A 12,811-nucleotide genomic window follows, 5' to 3' on the forward strand; every position below is an offset into this window, starting at 1 on the left:
GACCCGAAACTCCCTCCCAAACTGACCCGAAACTCCCCTAAACACCCACCCAAACATTCATCCTACCACAAACACCCGCACGATCTTAAAACACCAGCCCGGCCCCAAACGCACATCCCGCCAGCACGCAGAACCAGTTTCTCCTCCACGCAGAACCAGTTCCTCCACCACGCAGAACCAGTTCCTCCATTACCCTCGAACTGAAATATCCCGCCCAAACTGAACACCCCCTCCCAAACTGACCCGAACCCCTCAACTGACCGGAAACCCCCTCCCAAACTGACCTGAAACCACCTCCCAGACTGACCCGAACCCCCAACTCACCCAAACCCCCTCCCAAACTGACCCTAAACATCAACTGAATCGAAACCCCCTCCCAAACTGACCCGAAACTCCCCTAAACACCCACCCAAACGCCCGTCCGGCCCTAAACGCCCGTCCCGCCGGACACCACGCAAAACCAGTTCCTCCATCACCCCCTAACTGAAATATCCCTCCCCCAACTGACCCGAAACCCCCCCTCCCAAACTAACCTGAACCCTCCAACTGACTGCAAACCCTACCCAAACTGACCGGAATCCCCTCCCAAACTGACCCAAAACCCCCTCCCAAACTGACCCGAATCCCCCAGTTGACCGGAAACCCGCCTAAACACTCGCCCAAACTGAACATTCCCACAAACTGAACACACCCTCCCAAACTGACCGGAACCCCCTCCCAAACTGACCCAAAAACCCCTCCTACACTGACCCAAAGCCCCCTCCCAAACTGACCCGAAACCCCCTCCCCCAAACTGACCCAAAACCCCTCCCCAACTGACCCGAAAGCCCCTCCCAAACTGACCCAAAACCCCCTCCCAAACTGACCCGAACCCCTCAACTGATTGGAAACCCCCACGCAAACTAACCGGAACCCCCCTCCCAAACTGACCGAAACCCCAACCAAAATGACCCGAAACCCCCTCCCAAGCGGACCTGAAGCCCCTTCCCACACTGACGCGAAACCCCCACCCAAACTAACGCAAACCCCCTCCCAAACTGACCTGAAACTCCCTCCCAAACTGACCTGAAACTCCCTCCCAAACTGACCTGAAACCCCCTCCCAACAAGACCTGAAGCCCCCTCTCAAACTGACCTGAAACCCCCCTTCCAAACTGACCTGAAACCCCCTCCCAACAAGACCTGAAACCCCCTCCCAACAAGACCTGAAGCCCCCTCTCAAACTGACCTGAAACCCCCTCTCAAACTGACCTGAAACCCCCTCTCAAACTGACCCGAAACCACCCCTAAACTGACCCGAAACCACCCCTAAACTGACCCGAAACCCCGTCTCCAACTGACCCGAAACCCCGTCTCCAACTGACCCGAAACCCCGTCTCCAACTGACCCGAAACCCCGTCTCCAACTGACCCGAAACCCCGTCTCCAACTGACCCGAAACCCCGTCTCCAACTGACCCGAAACCCCGTCTCCAACTGACCCGAAACCCCGTCTCCAACTGACCCGAAACCGAAACCCCGTCTCCAACTGACCCAAAACCCCTTCCAAACTGACCCAAAACCCCTCCAAAACTGACCCAAAACCCCCCCAACCTGCCTAAACACCCGTCCAAACACCCACCCAAACTGAACCCTCCCGCCCAAACTGAACACACCCTACCAAACTGACCCGAAACCCCTTCCCAAACTGACCCAAAACCTCCTCCCAAAGTGACCTGAAACCTGCTCCCAAACTGACCTGAAACCTCTCTCAAACTGACCCGAAACCCTCGACCAAACTGACCTGAACGCCTCGACTGATCGGAAACGCCCACCCAAACTGACCGGACCACCCCCCCCCCCCCCCCCCTCCCAGACTGACCCGAAACCCCCTCCCAAACTGACGTAAACCCCCTCTCAAACTGATCTGAAACCCCCAAACTGACCTGAAAGCCCCAAACTGACCCGAAACCCCCCCAAATTGACCCAAAACCTCCTCTCCAACTGACCCGAAACCCCTCCCAAACTGACCAGAAACTCCTCCCAAACTGACTCGAAACCCCCCTCCCAAACTGACCCCAAACCACCTCCCAGACTGACCCGAACTCCCAACTCACCCAAACCCCCTCCCAAACTGACCCTAAACATCAACTGACCCGAACCCCCCAACTGACCTGAACCCCACAACTGACCCGAAACCCCCTCCCAAACTGAACCGAATGCCCCTCCCAAACTGACCCGAACTCCCAAACTGACCCGAACTCCCAACTGACCCGATACTCCCCTAAACACCCACCCAAACACCCGTCCAAACATCCGTCCGACCCCAAACACCAGCACAACCTTAAAACGCCCGCCTGGCCCCAAACGCCCGCCTGGCCCCAAACGCCCATCGGACACCACGCAAAACCAGTCCCTCCATCACCCCCTAACTGAAATACCCCTCCCAAACTAACCACCCCCTCCGAAATAAGCCGAAACCGCCCTCCCAAAGTGACATGAACCCTCCAACTGACCGCAAACCCCGCCCAAACTGACCAGAACCCCCCTCCCAACCTGACCCAAAATCCCCTTCCAAACTGATCCGAACCCCCCAATTGACCGGAAACCTGCCTAAACACCCGCCCAAACTGAACACTCCCGCCCGAACTGAACACACCCTACCAAACTGACCCGAAACCCCTTCCCAAACTGACCCAAAACCCACTCCCACACTGACCCGAAACCCACTCGCAAACTGACCCAAAAACCTCCTCCCAAAGTGACCCGAAACTTCCTCCCAAACTGACCCAGAACCCCTCCCAAACTGACCCGGAAACCCCAAACTGACCCAAAATCCCCTCTCCAACTGACCCGAAACTCCTCCCAAACTGACCCCAAACCTCCCTCCCAAACTGACCCAAAACCCCTCCCAAACTGACCCGGAAACCCCAAACTGACCGAAACCTCCTCTCAAACTGACGCGAAACCCCCCTCCCAAACTGACCCGAACTCCCAACTCGCCCAAACCCTCTCCCAAACTGACCCTAAACATCAACTGACCCGAACCCCCCAACTGACCTGAACCCAAAAACTGACCCAAAACCCCCTTCCACACTGACCCGAAACGCACTCGCAAACTGACCCGAAACCCCTCCCAAACTGACCCGAAAACCCCTTCCCAACAGACCTGAATCACACTCCCCAACTGACCCGAATCCCCCTCCCAAACAGACCCAAAACCCTCGACCAAACTGACCTGAACCCCTCAACTTATCGGAAACCCCCACCCAAACTGACCGGACCCCCCCTCCAAAACTGACCCAAAATCCCCTCCCAAGCGGACCTGAAGCCGAACCCCTCAACTGTTCGGAAACCCCAACCCAAACTGACCAGACCCCCCCTCCCACACTGACCTGAAACCCCCTCCCAAACTGACGCAAACCCCCTCTAAAACTGACCTGCAACCCCCTCTCAAACTGACCTTAACGCCCAAACTGACACGAATCACTCCCTCCCAAACTGATCCAAAAGCCCTCCCAAACTGACGCAAATGCCACCCCCAAGCTGACCCAAAACCCCCCCGCCAAACTGACCCGAAACCCCCTTCCAAACTGACCCGAAACCCCCTCCCAAACTGACACGAAATCCTCTTTCCAAATTACCCGAAGCCCCCTCGTAAACTGAACCAAAACCTCCTCCCAAAGTGACCTGAAAGCCCCTCCCAAACTGACCCGAAACCCCCCTCCCAAACTGACCCGAAACCCCCTCCCAAACTGACCCGAAACCCCCTCCCAAACTGACCCGAACCCCCCTCCCAAACTGATCCGAAGTCCCCTCCCAAACAGTCCCAAACCCCCATCTGACCAGAACCCCCAACTGACCGGAAACTCATCTCAAACTGACCCAAATCCCCCTCCCCAAATGAACCGAATCCCCCTCCCCACTGACCTGACTCCCCCCTCCCCACTGACCTGACTCCCCCCTCCCCAACTGATCTGAAACCCACCCCCAACTGACCCGAATCCTCTTTCCAAATTACCTGAAGCCCCCTCGTAAACTGAATCAAAACCCCCTCCCAAACTGAAGTGGAACCCCCTCCCCAACTGAACCGAAACTCCCTCCAACTTTGACCCAAACCCCTTCCTGAACTGACCAGAAATACTCTCCCCAACTGGCCGGAATTCTCCTCCCAATCTGACCTGAATCCCCCTTCCAAATGACCTGAAGCCCCCTCCCAAACTGAACCAAAACCCCCTCCAAAACTGACCCGAAGCCCTCTCCCAAACTGAACCGGAGCCCCCCCCATCCCACTTTAACACAACGCCTTCCTGAACTGACCTGAAACCCTCTCCCCAACTGACCGGAATCCCCCGCCCAATCTGACCCGAATCTCCCTTCCAAATGACCTGAAGCCCCCTCCCAAACTGAACCATAAACCCCCCCCAAACTGACCCGAAGCCTACTCCCAAATTGAACTGGAACCCCCTCCCAAACTGACCCGAATCCCCCTTCCAAATGACCCGAAGCTCCCTCCCAAACTGAACCAAAACCCCCTCCCAAACTGACTTGAAAATCGCTCCCAAACTGACCCGTACCCCCCTCCCAAACTGCCCTCAACGCCCAAACTGACCCGAATCGCTCCCTCCCAAACTAACCCAAAGCCCCCTCTTAAATCGACCTGAAACTCCTCCCAAACAGACCCAAAACCCCTCACACACTGTTGTGAAACCCCCTCGCAAGCTGACCTGAATCACTCCCAAGCTGACCCAAATCCGTCCCAAGCTGACCCGAAACCACCTCCCAAACTGACCCGAAACCCCCTCCAAACTGACCCAAAACCACTTCCCAAACTGACCTGCAACCCCTTCCCAAACTGACCTGCAACCCCTTCCCAAACTGACCTGCAACCCCTTCCCAAACTGACCTGCAACCCCTTCCCAAACTGACCTGGATGCCCTTCCCAAACTGACCCGAACCCCCCTCCCAAACTGACCTGCAACCCCTTCCCAAACTGACCCGAACCCCCCTCCCAAACTGACCTGCAACCCCTTCCCAAACTGACCCGAAACCCCTTCCCAAACTGACCTGCAACCCCTTCCCAAACTGACCCGAAACCCCTTCCCAAACTGACCTGCAACCCCTTCCCAAGCTGACCTGTAACCCCTTCCCAAACTGACCCAAAACCACTTCCCAAACTGACCCAAAATCCCTTGCCAAACTGACCTGCAACCACTTCCCAAACTGACCCGAAACCCCTTCCCAAACTGACCTGGATGCCCTTCCCAAACTGACCTGGATGCCCTTCCCAAACTGACCCGAATCCCTCCCTAACTGACCCAAAACCCCCTCCCAAAGTGACCTGAAACCCTATCCCAACTGAACCGAAGCCCCCTCCGAAACTGACGCGAAATCCCCTCCCAAACTGACCCGGAACCCCCCCCCCCCCAAGCTGACCCGAAACCCCATCCCAAACTGACCCGAATCCCGCTTCCAAACTGACCCGAATCCCGCTTCCAAACTGACCCGAATCCCACTCCCAAACTGACCCGAAACCCCTCCCAAACTGTCATGAAACCCCCTCCCAAGCTGACCTGAAACCCCCTCTCAAACTGACCTGGATGCCCCTCCCAAACTGACACGAATGCCTGCCAAGCTGACCGGAATCCCCCTCCCAACCTGACGCGAGTCCCCCTTCTAAATGACCCGAAGCCCCCTCCCAAACTGAACCAAAACCCCCTCCCAAACTGACCCGACTTCTCCCAAACTGACCCGAATTCCCTTCCCACACTGACTCGAAAACCGCTCCCAAACTGACCCGAACCCCCCTCCCAAACTGACCTGAACGCCCAAACTGACACAAATTGCTCCCTCCCAAACCGACCCAAAAGCCCCCCCACAAACTGACCCAAAACCCCCTCCCAATCTGACTCAAAAACCCCTCCCAAACTGGCCCGAGCCCCCCCCAACTGACCCAGACCCCCCATCTGACCCAAACCCCAATCTGACCCGAACCCACCAACTGAGAGGAAGCCCCTTCCAAACTGACCCGAAACCCCCTCCGCAACTGAACAGAATCCTCCTCCCAATGACCCGACTCCCCCTTCCAAATGACCCAAAGCCACCTCGCAAACTGACCCGAAACCCCCTCCCCAACTGACCCGAAACCCCCTCCCCAACTGACCCGAATCCCCCTTCCAAATGACCCAAAGCCACCTCGCAAACTAACCCGAAACCCCCTCCCCAACTGACCCGAAACCCCCTTCCCAACTGACCCGAATCCCCCTTCCAAATGACCCAAAGCCACCTCGCAAACTGACCCGAAACCCCCTCCCCAACTGACCCGAAACCCCCTCCCCAACTGACAAGAATCCCCCTCCCAAACTGACCCGAAGCCCTCTCCCAAACTGACCCGAAGCCTTCTCCCAAACTGAACCAGAACCCCATCCCAAACTGATCTGAAACCCCCTCCCAAACTGACCCGAAACCCCCTCCCAAACTGGCCCGAGCCTCCCTCAACTGACCCGGACCCCCCCATCTGACCCGAACCCCCCATTGACCTGAACCCCCATCTGACCCGAACCCACCAACTGACTGGAAGCCCCTTCCAAACTGACCCGAAACCCCCTCCCCAACTGAACCGTATCCTCCTCCTCACTGACCCGACTCCCCCTTCCAAATGATCCGAAGCCCCCTCGCAAACTGAACCAAACCCTCCTCCCAAACTGACCCAAAACCCCCTCCCCAACTGAACCAAACCCCCCTCCCCAACTGAACCGACTCCCCCTTCCAAATGACCCGAAGCCCCCTCGCAAACTGAACCAAAAGCTCCTCCCAAACTGACCCGAATCCCCCTTCCAAATGACCCGAAGTCCTCTCCCAAACTGACCCGAAGCCCTCTCCCAAACTAAACCAGAACCCCCTCCCAAACTAAACCGAAACCCCCCTCCCACATTGACCCAAACCCCGTTCCTGAAGTGACCCGAATCCCCCTCCCAAACTGACTCAAAAACCCCATCAAACTGACTCAAAAACCCCTTCCAATTGACCCGAACCACCCTCCCAAGCTGGCCCGAATCCCCCTCCCAAACTGGCCCGAATCCCCCTCCCAAACTGGCCCGAATCCCCCTCCCAAACTGGCCCGAATCCCCCTCCCAAACTGGCCCGAATCCCCCTCCCAAACTGGCCCGAATCCCCCTCCCAAACTGGCCCGAATCCCCCTCCCAAACTGGCCCGAATCCCCCTCCCAAACTGGCCCGAATCCCCCTCCCAAACTGGCCCGAATCCCCCTCCCAAACTGGCCCGAATCCCCCTCCCAAACTGGCCCGAATCCCCCTCCCAAACTGGCCCGAATCCCCCTCCCAAACTGGCCCGAATCCCCCTCCCAAACTGGCCCGAATCCCCCTCCCAAACTGGCCCGAATCCCCCTCCCAAACTGGCCCGAATCCCCCTCCCAAACTGGCCCGAATCCCCCTCCCAAACTGGCCCGAATCCCCCTCCCAAACTGGCCCGAATCCCCCTCCCAAACTGGCCCGAATCCCCCTCCCAAACTGGCCCGAATCCCCCTCCCAAACTGGCCCGAATCCCCCTCCCAAACTGGCCCGAATCCCCCTCCCAAACTGGCCCGAATCCCCCTCCCAAACTGGCCCGAATCCCCCTCCCAAACTGGCCCGAATCCCCCTCCCAAACTGGCCCGAATCCCCCTCCCAAACTGGCCCGAAACCCCCTCCCAAACTGGCCCGAAACCCCCTCCCAAACTGACCCGGATGCCCCTCCCAAACTGACACGAATGCCCCTCCCAAACTGATACGAATGCCCCTCCCAAACTGACCCAAATCCCCCTCCCAAACTGACCTGAAACCCCAAAAAATGACCTGAAACCCCTACAAACTGACCCGAATCTCCCCACCTGACCCGAACCCCCCTCCCAAACTAACCCGAATAACCCTCCCAAACTAAGCCAAAGCCCCCTCCTTAACTGACCCGAAACTCCTCCCAAACTGACCCGAAACCCCCTCCCAAACTGACAGGAAAACCCCTCCTGAACTGACACGAAACCCCCTCCCAAATTGACCCAAAACCCCCTCCCAAACTGACCTGAACCCCTCCCAAACTGAACCAGAGCCTCCCCCTCCCACTTTGACCCAAACCCCTTCCTGAACTGACCCGAAACCCTCTCCCCAACGGACCGGAATCCCCCTCCCAATCTGACCCAAGTCCCCCTTCCAAATGACCCGAAGCCCCCTCCCAAACTGAACCAAATCCCCCTTCTAAATGACCCGAAGCCCACTCCCAAACTGACCCGAATCCCCCTCCCACACTGACTCGAAAACCGCTCACAAACTGACCCAAAACCCCCTCCCAACTGACCCGAAACCCTCCCCCCAAACTGATCCGAATTCCGCTTCCAAACTGACCCGAAGTCTTCTCCCAAACTGACCCGAATCCCCATCCCACACTGACTCGAAAACCGCTCCCAAACTGACCCGAACCCCCCTCCCAAACTGACCTGAATGCCCAAATTAACCCGAAACCCCCTCCCAAACTAACCCAAAGCCCCCTTCCACACTGTCGTGAAATCCCCTCCCAAGCTGACCCGAATCCCCCTCCCAAACAGACCCAAAACTGACCCAAATCCGCTTCCAAACTGACCCGAAACCCCCTCCCAAACTGACCCAAATGCCCCTCCCAAACTGACCCAAATGCCTCTTCCAATCTGACCCGAAACCCCTCCCAAACTGACCCAAAGCCCCTCCCAAACTGTCGTGAAAGCCCCTCCAAGCTGACCCGAAACCCCCTCTCAAACTGACCTGGATGCCCCTCCCAAACTGACATGAATGCCTCCCAAGCTGACCTGAATCCCTCCCAAACTGACCGGAATCCCCCCCCCCCAACCTGACCTGAGTCCCCCTTCTAAATGACCCGAAGCCCCCTCCCAAACTGACCCACCCGACTTCTCCCAAACTGACCCGAATTCCCTTCCCACACTGACTCGAAAATCGCTCCCAAACTGACCTGAACCCCCCTCCCAAACTGACCTGAACGCCCAAACGTGACACAAATTGCTCCCTCGCAAACTGACCCGAAAGCCCCACCACAAACTGACCCAAAACCCCCTCCCAAAATGACTGAAACCCCCTCCCAAAGTGGCCCGAGCCCCCCCAACTGACCCAGACCCCCCCATCTGACCCGAACCCCCCATCTGACCTGAACCCCCATCTGACCCAAACCCACCAACTGACTGGAAGCCCCTTCCAAATGACCCGAAGCCCCCTCTCCAACTGACCTGAATCCCCCTTCCAAATGACCCGAAGCCCTCTCCCAAACTGACCCAAAGCCCTCCATCAAACTGAACCGGAACACCGCCCTCAAACTGACTTGAAACCCCCTCCCAAACTGATCTGAAACCCCCTCCCCAAACTGATTCGAAACCCCCTCCCAAACTGGCCCAAGTCCCCCCCAACTGACCTGAACCCCCCATCTGACCTGAACCCCCCTCTGAGCCGAACCCCCCATCTGACCTGAACCCCCCTCTGACCCGAACCCACCAACTGACTGGAAGCCCCTTCCAAACTGGCCTGAGACCCCCTCCCCAACTGAACCGAATCCTCCTCCCCACTGACCCGACTCCCCCTTCCAAATGACACGAAGCCCCCTCGCAAACTGAACCAAAACCTCCTCCCAAACTGATCCGAAACGCTCTCCCCAACTGACCCGGATCCCCCTTCCAAATGACCCGAAGCCCCCTCGCAAACTGAACCAAAACCTCCTCCCAAACTGATCCGAAACGCTCTCCCCAACTGACCCGGATCCCCCTTCCAAATGACCCGAAGCCCTCTCCCAAACTGAACCGGAACCCCCTCCCAAACTGAACCAAAACCCCCCCTCCCACATTGACCCAAACCCCCTTCCTGAACTGACCCGAATCCCCCTTCCAAACTGACTCAAAAACCCCTTCCAAACTGACCTGAACCACCCTCCCAAACTGACCTGAACACCCAAACTGACCCGAAACCCCCTCCCAAACTGACTGGAAACCCCTCCCTATCTGACCCGAAACCCCCTCAAAAACTGACCCAAAACCCCTTCCCCAACTGACCCGAAGCCCCTTCCCAAACTGACTGAAACCCCCTCCCAAACTGACCCAAACCCCCCCATCTGACCTGAACCCCCATCTGACCCGACCAACCAACTGACCGGAAAGCCCTCCCAAACTGACCTGAAAACTCCTCCCTAACTGACCCGAATCTGCTTCCCAAACTGACTCAAAACCCTTCCCAAACTGACCCAGAACCCCCTCCCCACCTGACCTGAAACCCCCTTCCAATTGACCCAAAACCCCCTTCCAAATGACCTGAAACCCCCTCCCAAACTGACCCAAAACTCCCGTCCCAACTGACCCGAATCCACCTTCCAAATGACATGAAGCCCCCTCCCAAACTGAACTGGAACCCCCTCCCAAATTGACCTGAAACCCTCCAACTCACCCGAAACCACCTCCCAAACTGACCTGAATGCCCAAACTGACCCGAAGCCACCTCCCAAACTAACCCATAACCCCCTCCCAACCTGACCCGAAACCCCCCTCCCAACCTGTCCCAAAGCCCCCTCCCAAACTGACCCGAAGCCCCCTCCCAAACTGACCCGAAACCCCCCTGTCCCAAACTGACCCGAATGCCTCTCCCAAACTGTCCCGAAGCCCCCTCCCAAACTGTCCCGAAGCCCCCTCCCAAACTGACTCGAAACCCCCTCCCAAACTGACCCAAAACCCCCTGTCCCAAACTGACCCGAATGCCTCTCCCAAACTGACCCAAAACCCCCTCCCAAACTGTCCCAAAACCCCCTCCCAAACTGTCCCAAAACCCCCTCCCAAACTGACCCGAAACCCCCTCCCACACTGACCCGAAACCCCCTCCCAACTGACAGAAACTCTGTCCCAAACTGACCCGAAACCCCCCTTCTAAATTTACCCAAAACCCTCTGCCAAACTGACCCAAAACCCCCTTCCAGGCTGCCTGACCACTCCTGTTCCCACTTCCATCCCCACTGAATTGGTTACCATTTCCCTGACGTGACGCTTCCACACCAAGAAGACACAACTCGACGACTCTTCTCGACTCAAAAGCTGTTCCCTGCCTCAATTCGACACTCTTCTCCCACCACACCTCCGACCTGATTATCAATTTGCTGACCCGAGTACCCTACCCGATCCAACACTATTCTCTCCCTCCAGCCTCCCATCACTACTTGACAAGCCCTGTCTGACATAATCTGACTCTCTACTACCAACACATCCTGACCCAGTTACCCTGCAGCACATCATTACATCCTGACCAAATTTTCATTTTGACCCCAACCGTAGCCCCCACCCCTGACCTAACGTGACTATTCCACCATTATCTCTGACCTGAGTAACTGCATCTATCCCAGCACATGCCCTCTCCCCTAGTCCCGCCCACTCTTTCCACACTAATTCCTGTGCTTCTTGTTTTCACAGAACCCCTGGCTCGATCAAATAAGCTACTTGTCTGGTGCCAGAAGCAGACTCAGGGTTATAAGAATGTCAATGTGATTGACCTAACAACGTCATGGAAGAGTGGGCTGGCACTTTCGGCTATCATCCACCGTTACCGTCCAGACCTGATGTGAGTTTGGTACTGCTGCGCTACTGTGAGAGCCTGTATTTCCCGGGTACCCTCAGCAGTCGCAGTATTGCTGCATTACTGTAATCACATGATAGTGGCATTATTGTGAGAGTCTGTATTCCCCTGATGCTCAGCTATTGCAGTATTGCGGCATGACTGCGAAAGCTTGTATTCCTCGGGTAGCCTCAGCAATCGCACATTTGCTGCTTTCCTGTGAGAGCCTGTACTCCCAGGACACCCTCAGCAATCTCATTACTGCTGCATTACTGTAGAGTCTGTATTCCTCAATGACCTCCGCAATCGCAGTATTTATATATTGCAGTAAGAACCTGTGCTCCCAGGATACAGTCATTAATCACAATATAGCTGCATTACTGTGAGAGCCTGTATTCTGTGTACCCTCTCAATCACAGTATTGCTGCAATACTGTGAGAGACTTTATCCCACAGTTCCCTCAGCGAGCACAGTATTGCGGCATTACTGAGAGAGCTTGTATTCCAGGGTGATAGTGGCAATACTGCGAGTGCCTGTATTCCCCGGTACCCTTAGTAATTGCAGAATTCATGCAATACTGTGAGAGACATTTTTCCAAAGTACGTCAGCAATCACATTATTGCAGCATTACTGCAAGAGCCTGTTTTCCAGAAATACGCATAGCAATTGCCTTATTGCTGCATCACTGAGAGTCTGCATTACCTGGTTCCGTTCAGCAATCGCAGTATTGCAGCATTGCTGTGAGAGCCTGTACAAATTCCGATCTCTTAATGGACCATAGAATGCTTCTAGCACCATAGAAACTAGAAGCAGAAGTAGGCCACCTGGCCCTTTGAATCTGCTTCGCCATTCATTTTGATCATGGTTGATCATCAAATTCAATATCCTGATCTCCCCTTCCCCCTATACTCCTTGATCCCTTTAGCCCCAAGAGCTATATCTAAATTCTTCTTGAAATCTAAAATCTTCTTGAAATGGACTCAACTACTTTCTGTGATAGTGAATTCCACACATTCACCACTCTTTAGGTGAAGAAATTTCTCCTCACCTCAGTTCTAAAAGGTTTACGCCTTATCCTTGTTGCAAAGTTGAGATTGTGAAGTTGGAATTTGATGTTGGTAAAGATGTGAAAAATTGTAAGAATGCTCGAGGGGAAAACATTGGGTGCTGCCTTTAAAAGCTGGTGTTTGTTTCAGTGCTTGGAGGTTTAAAATGCA

The 12,811-nt window shown here is 55.8% G+C and overlaps 1 protein-coding gene across 8 annotated transcripts in view; it reads left to right on the forward strand.

Annotated features, from left to right (window-relative positions):
• The window catches only part of LOC144498728 (protein-methionine sulfoxide oxidase mical3a-like), a 702,250-nt gene that overhangs the window by 265,930 nt on the left and 423,509 nt on the right, over nucleotides 1-12,811 (forward strand). For all 8 annotated transcript variants that reach the window (XM_078220302.1, XM_078220301.1, XM_078220303.1 and 5 more), the window contains exon 12: nucleotides 11,453-11,600. In XM_078220302.1, the coding sequence (XP_078076428.1) occupies nucleotides 11,453-11,600 (148 nt within the window). The remainder of the gene's footprint in view (nucleotides 1-11,452; nucleotides 11,601-12,811) is intronic.

Source organism: Mustelus asterias, chromosome 9 (genome assembly GCF_964213995.1).
Source record: "Mustelus asterias chromosome 9, sMusAst1.hap1.1, whole genome shotgun sequence".
In the NCBI taxonomy this organism is placed as follows: Eukaryota; Metazoa; Chordata; class Chondrichthyes; order Carcharhiniformes; family Triakidae; genus Mustelus; species Mustelus asterias.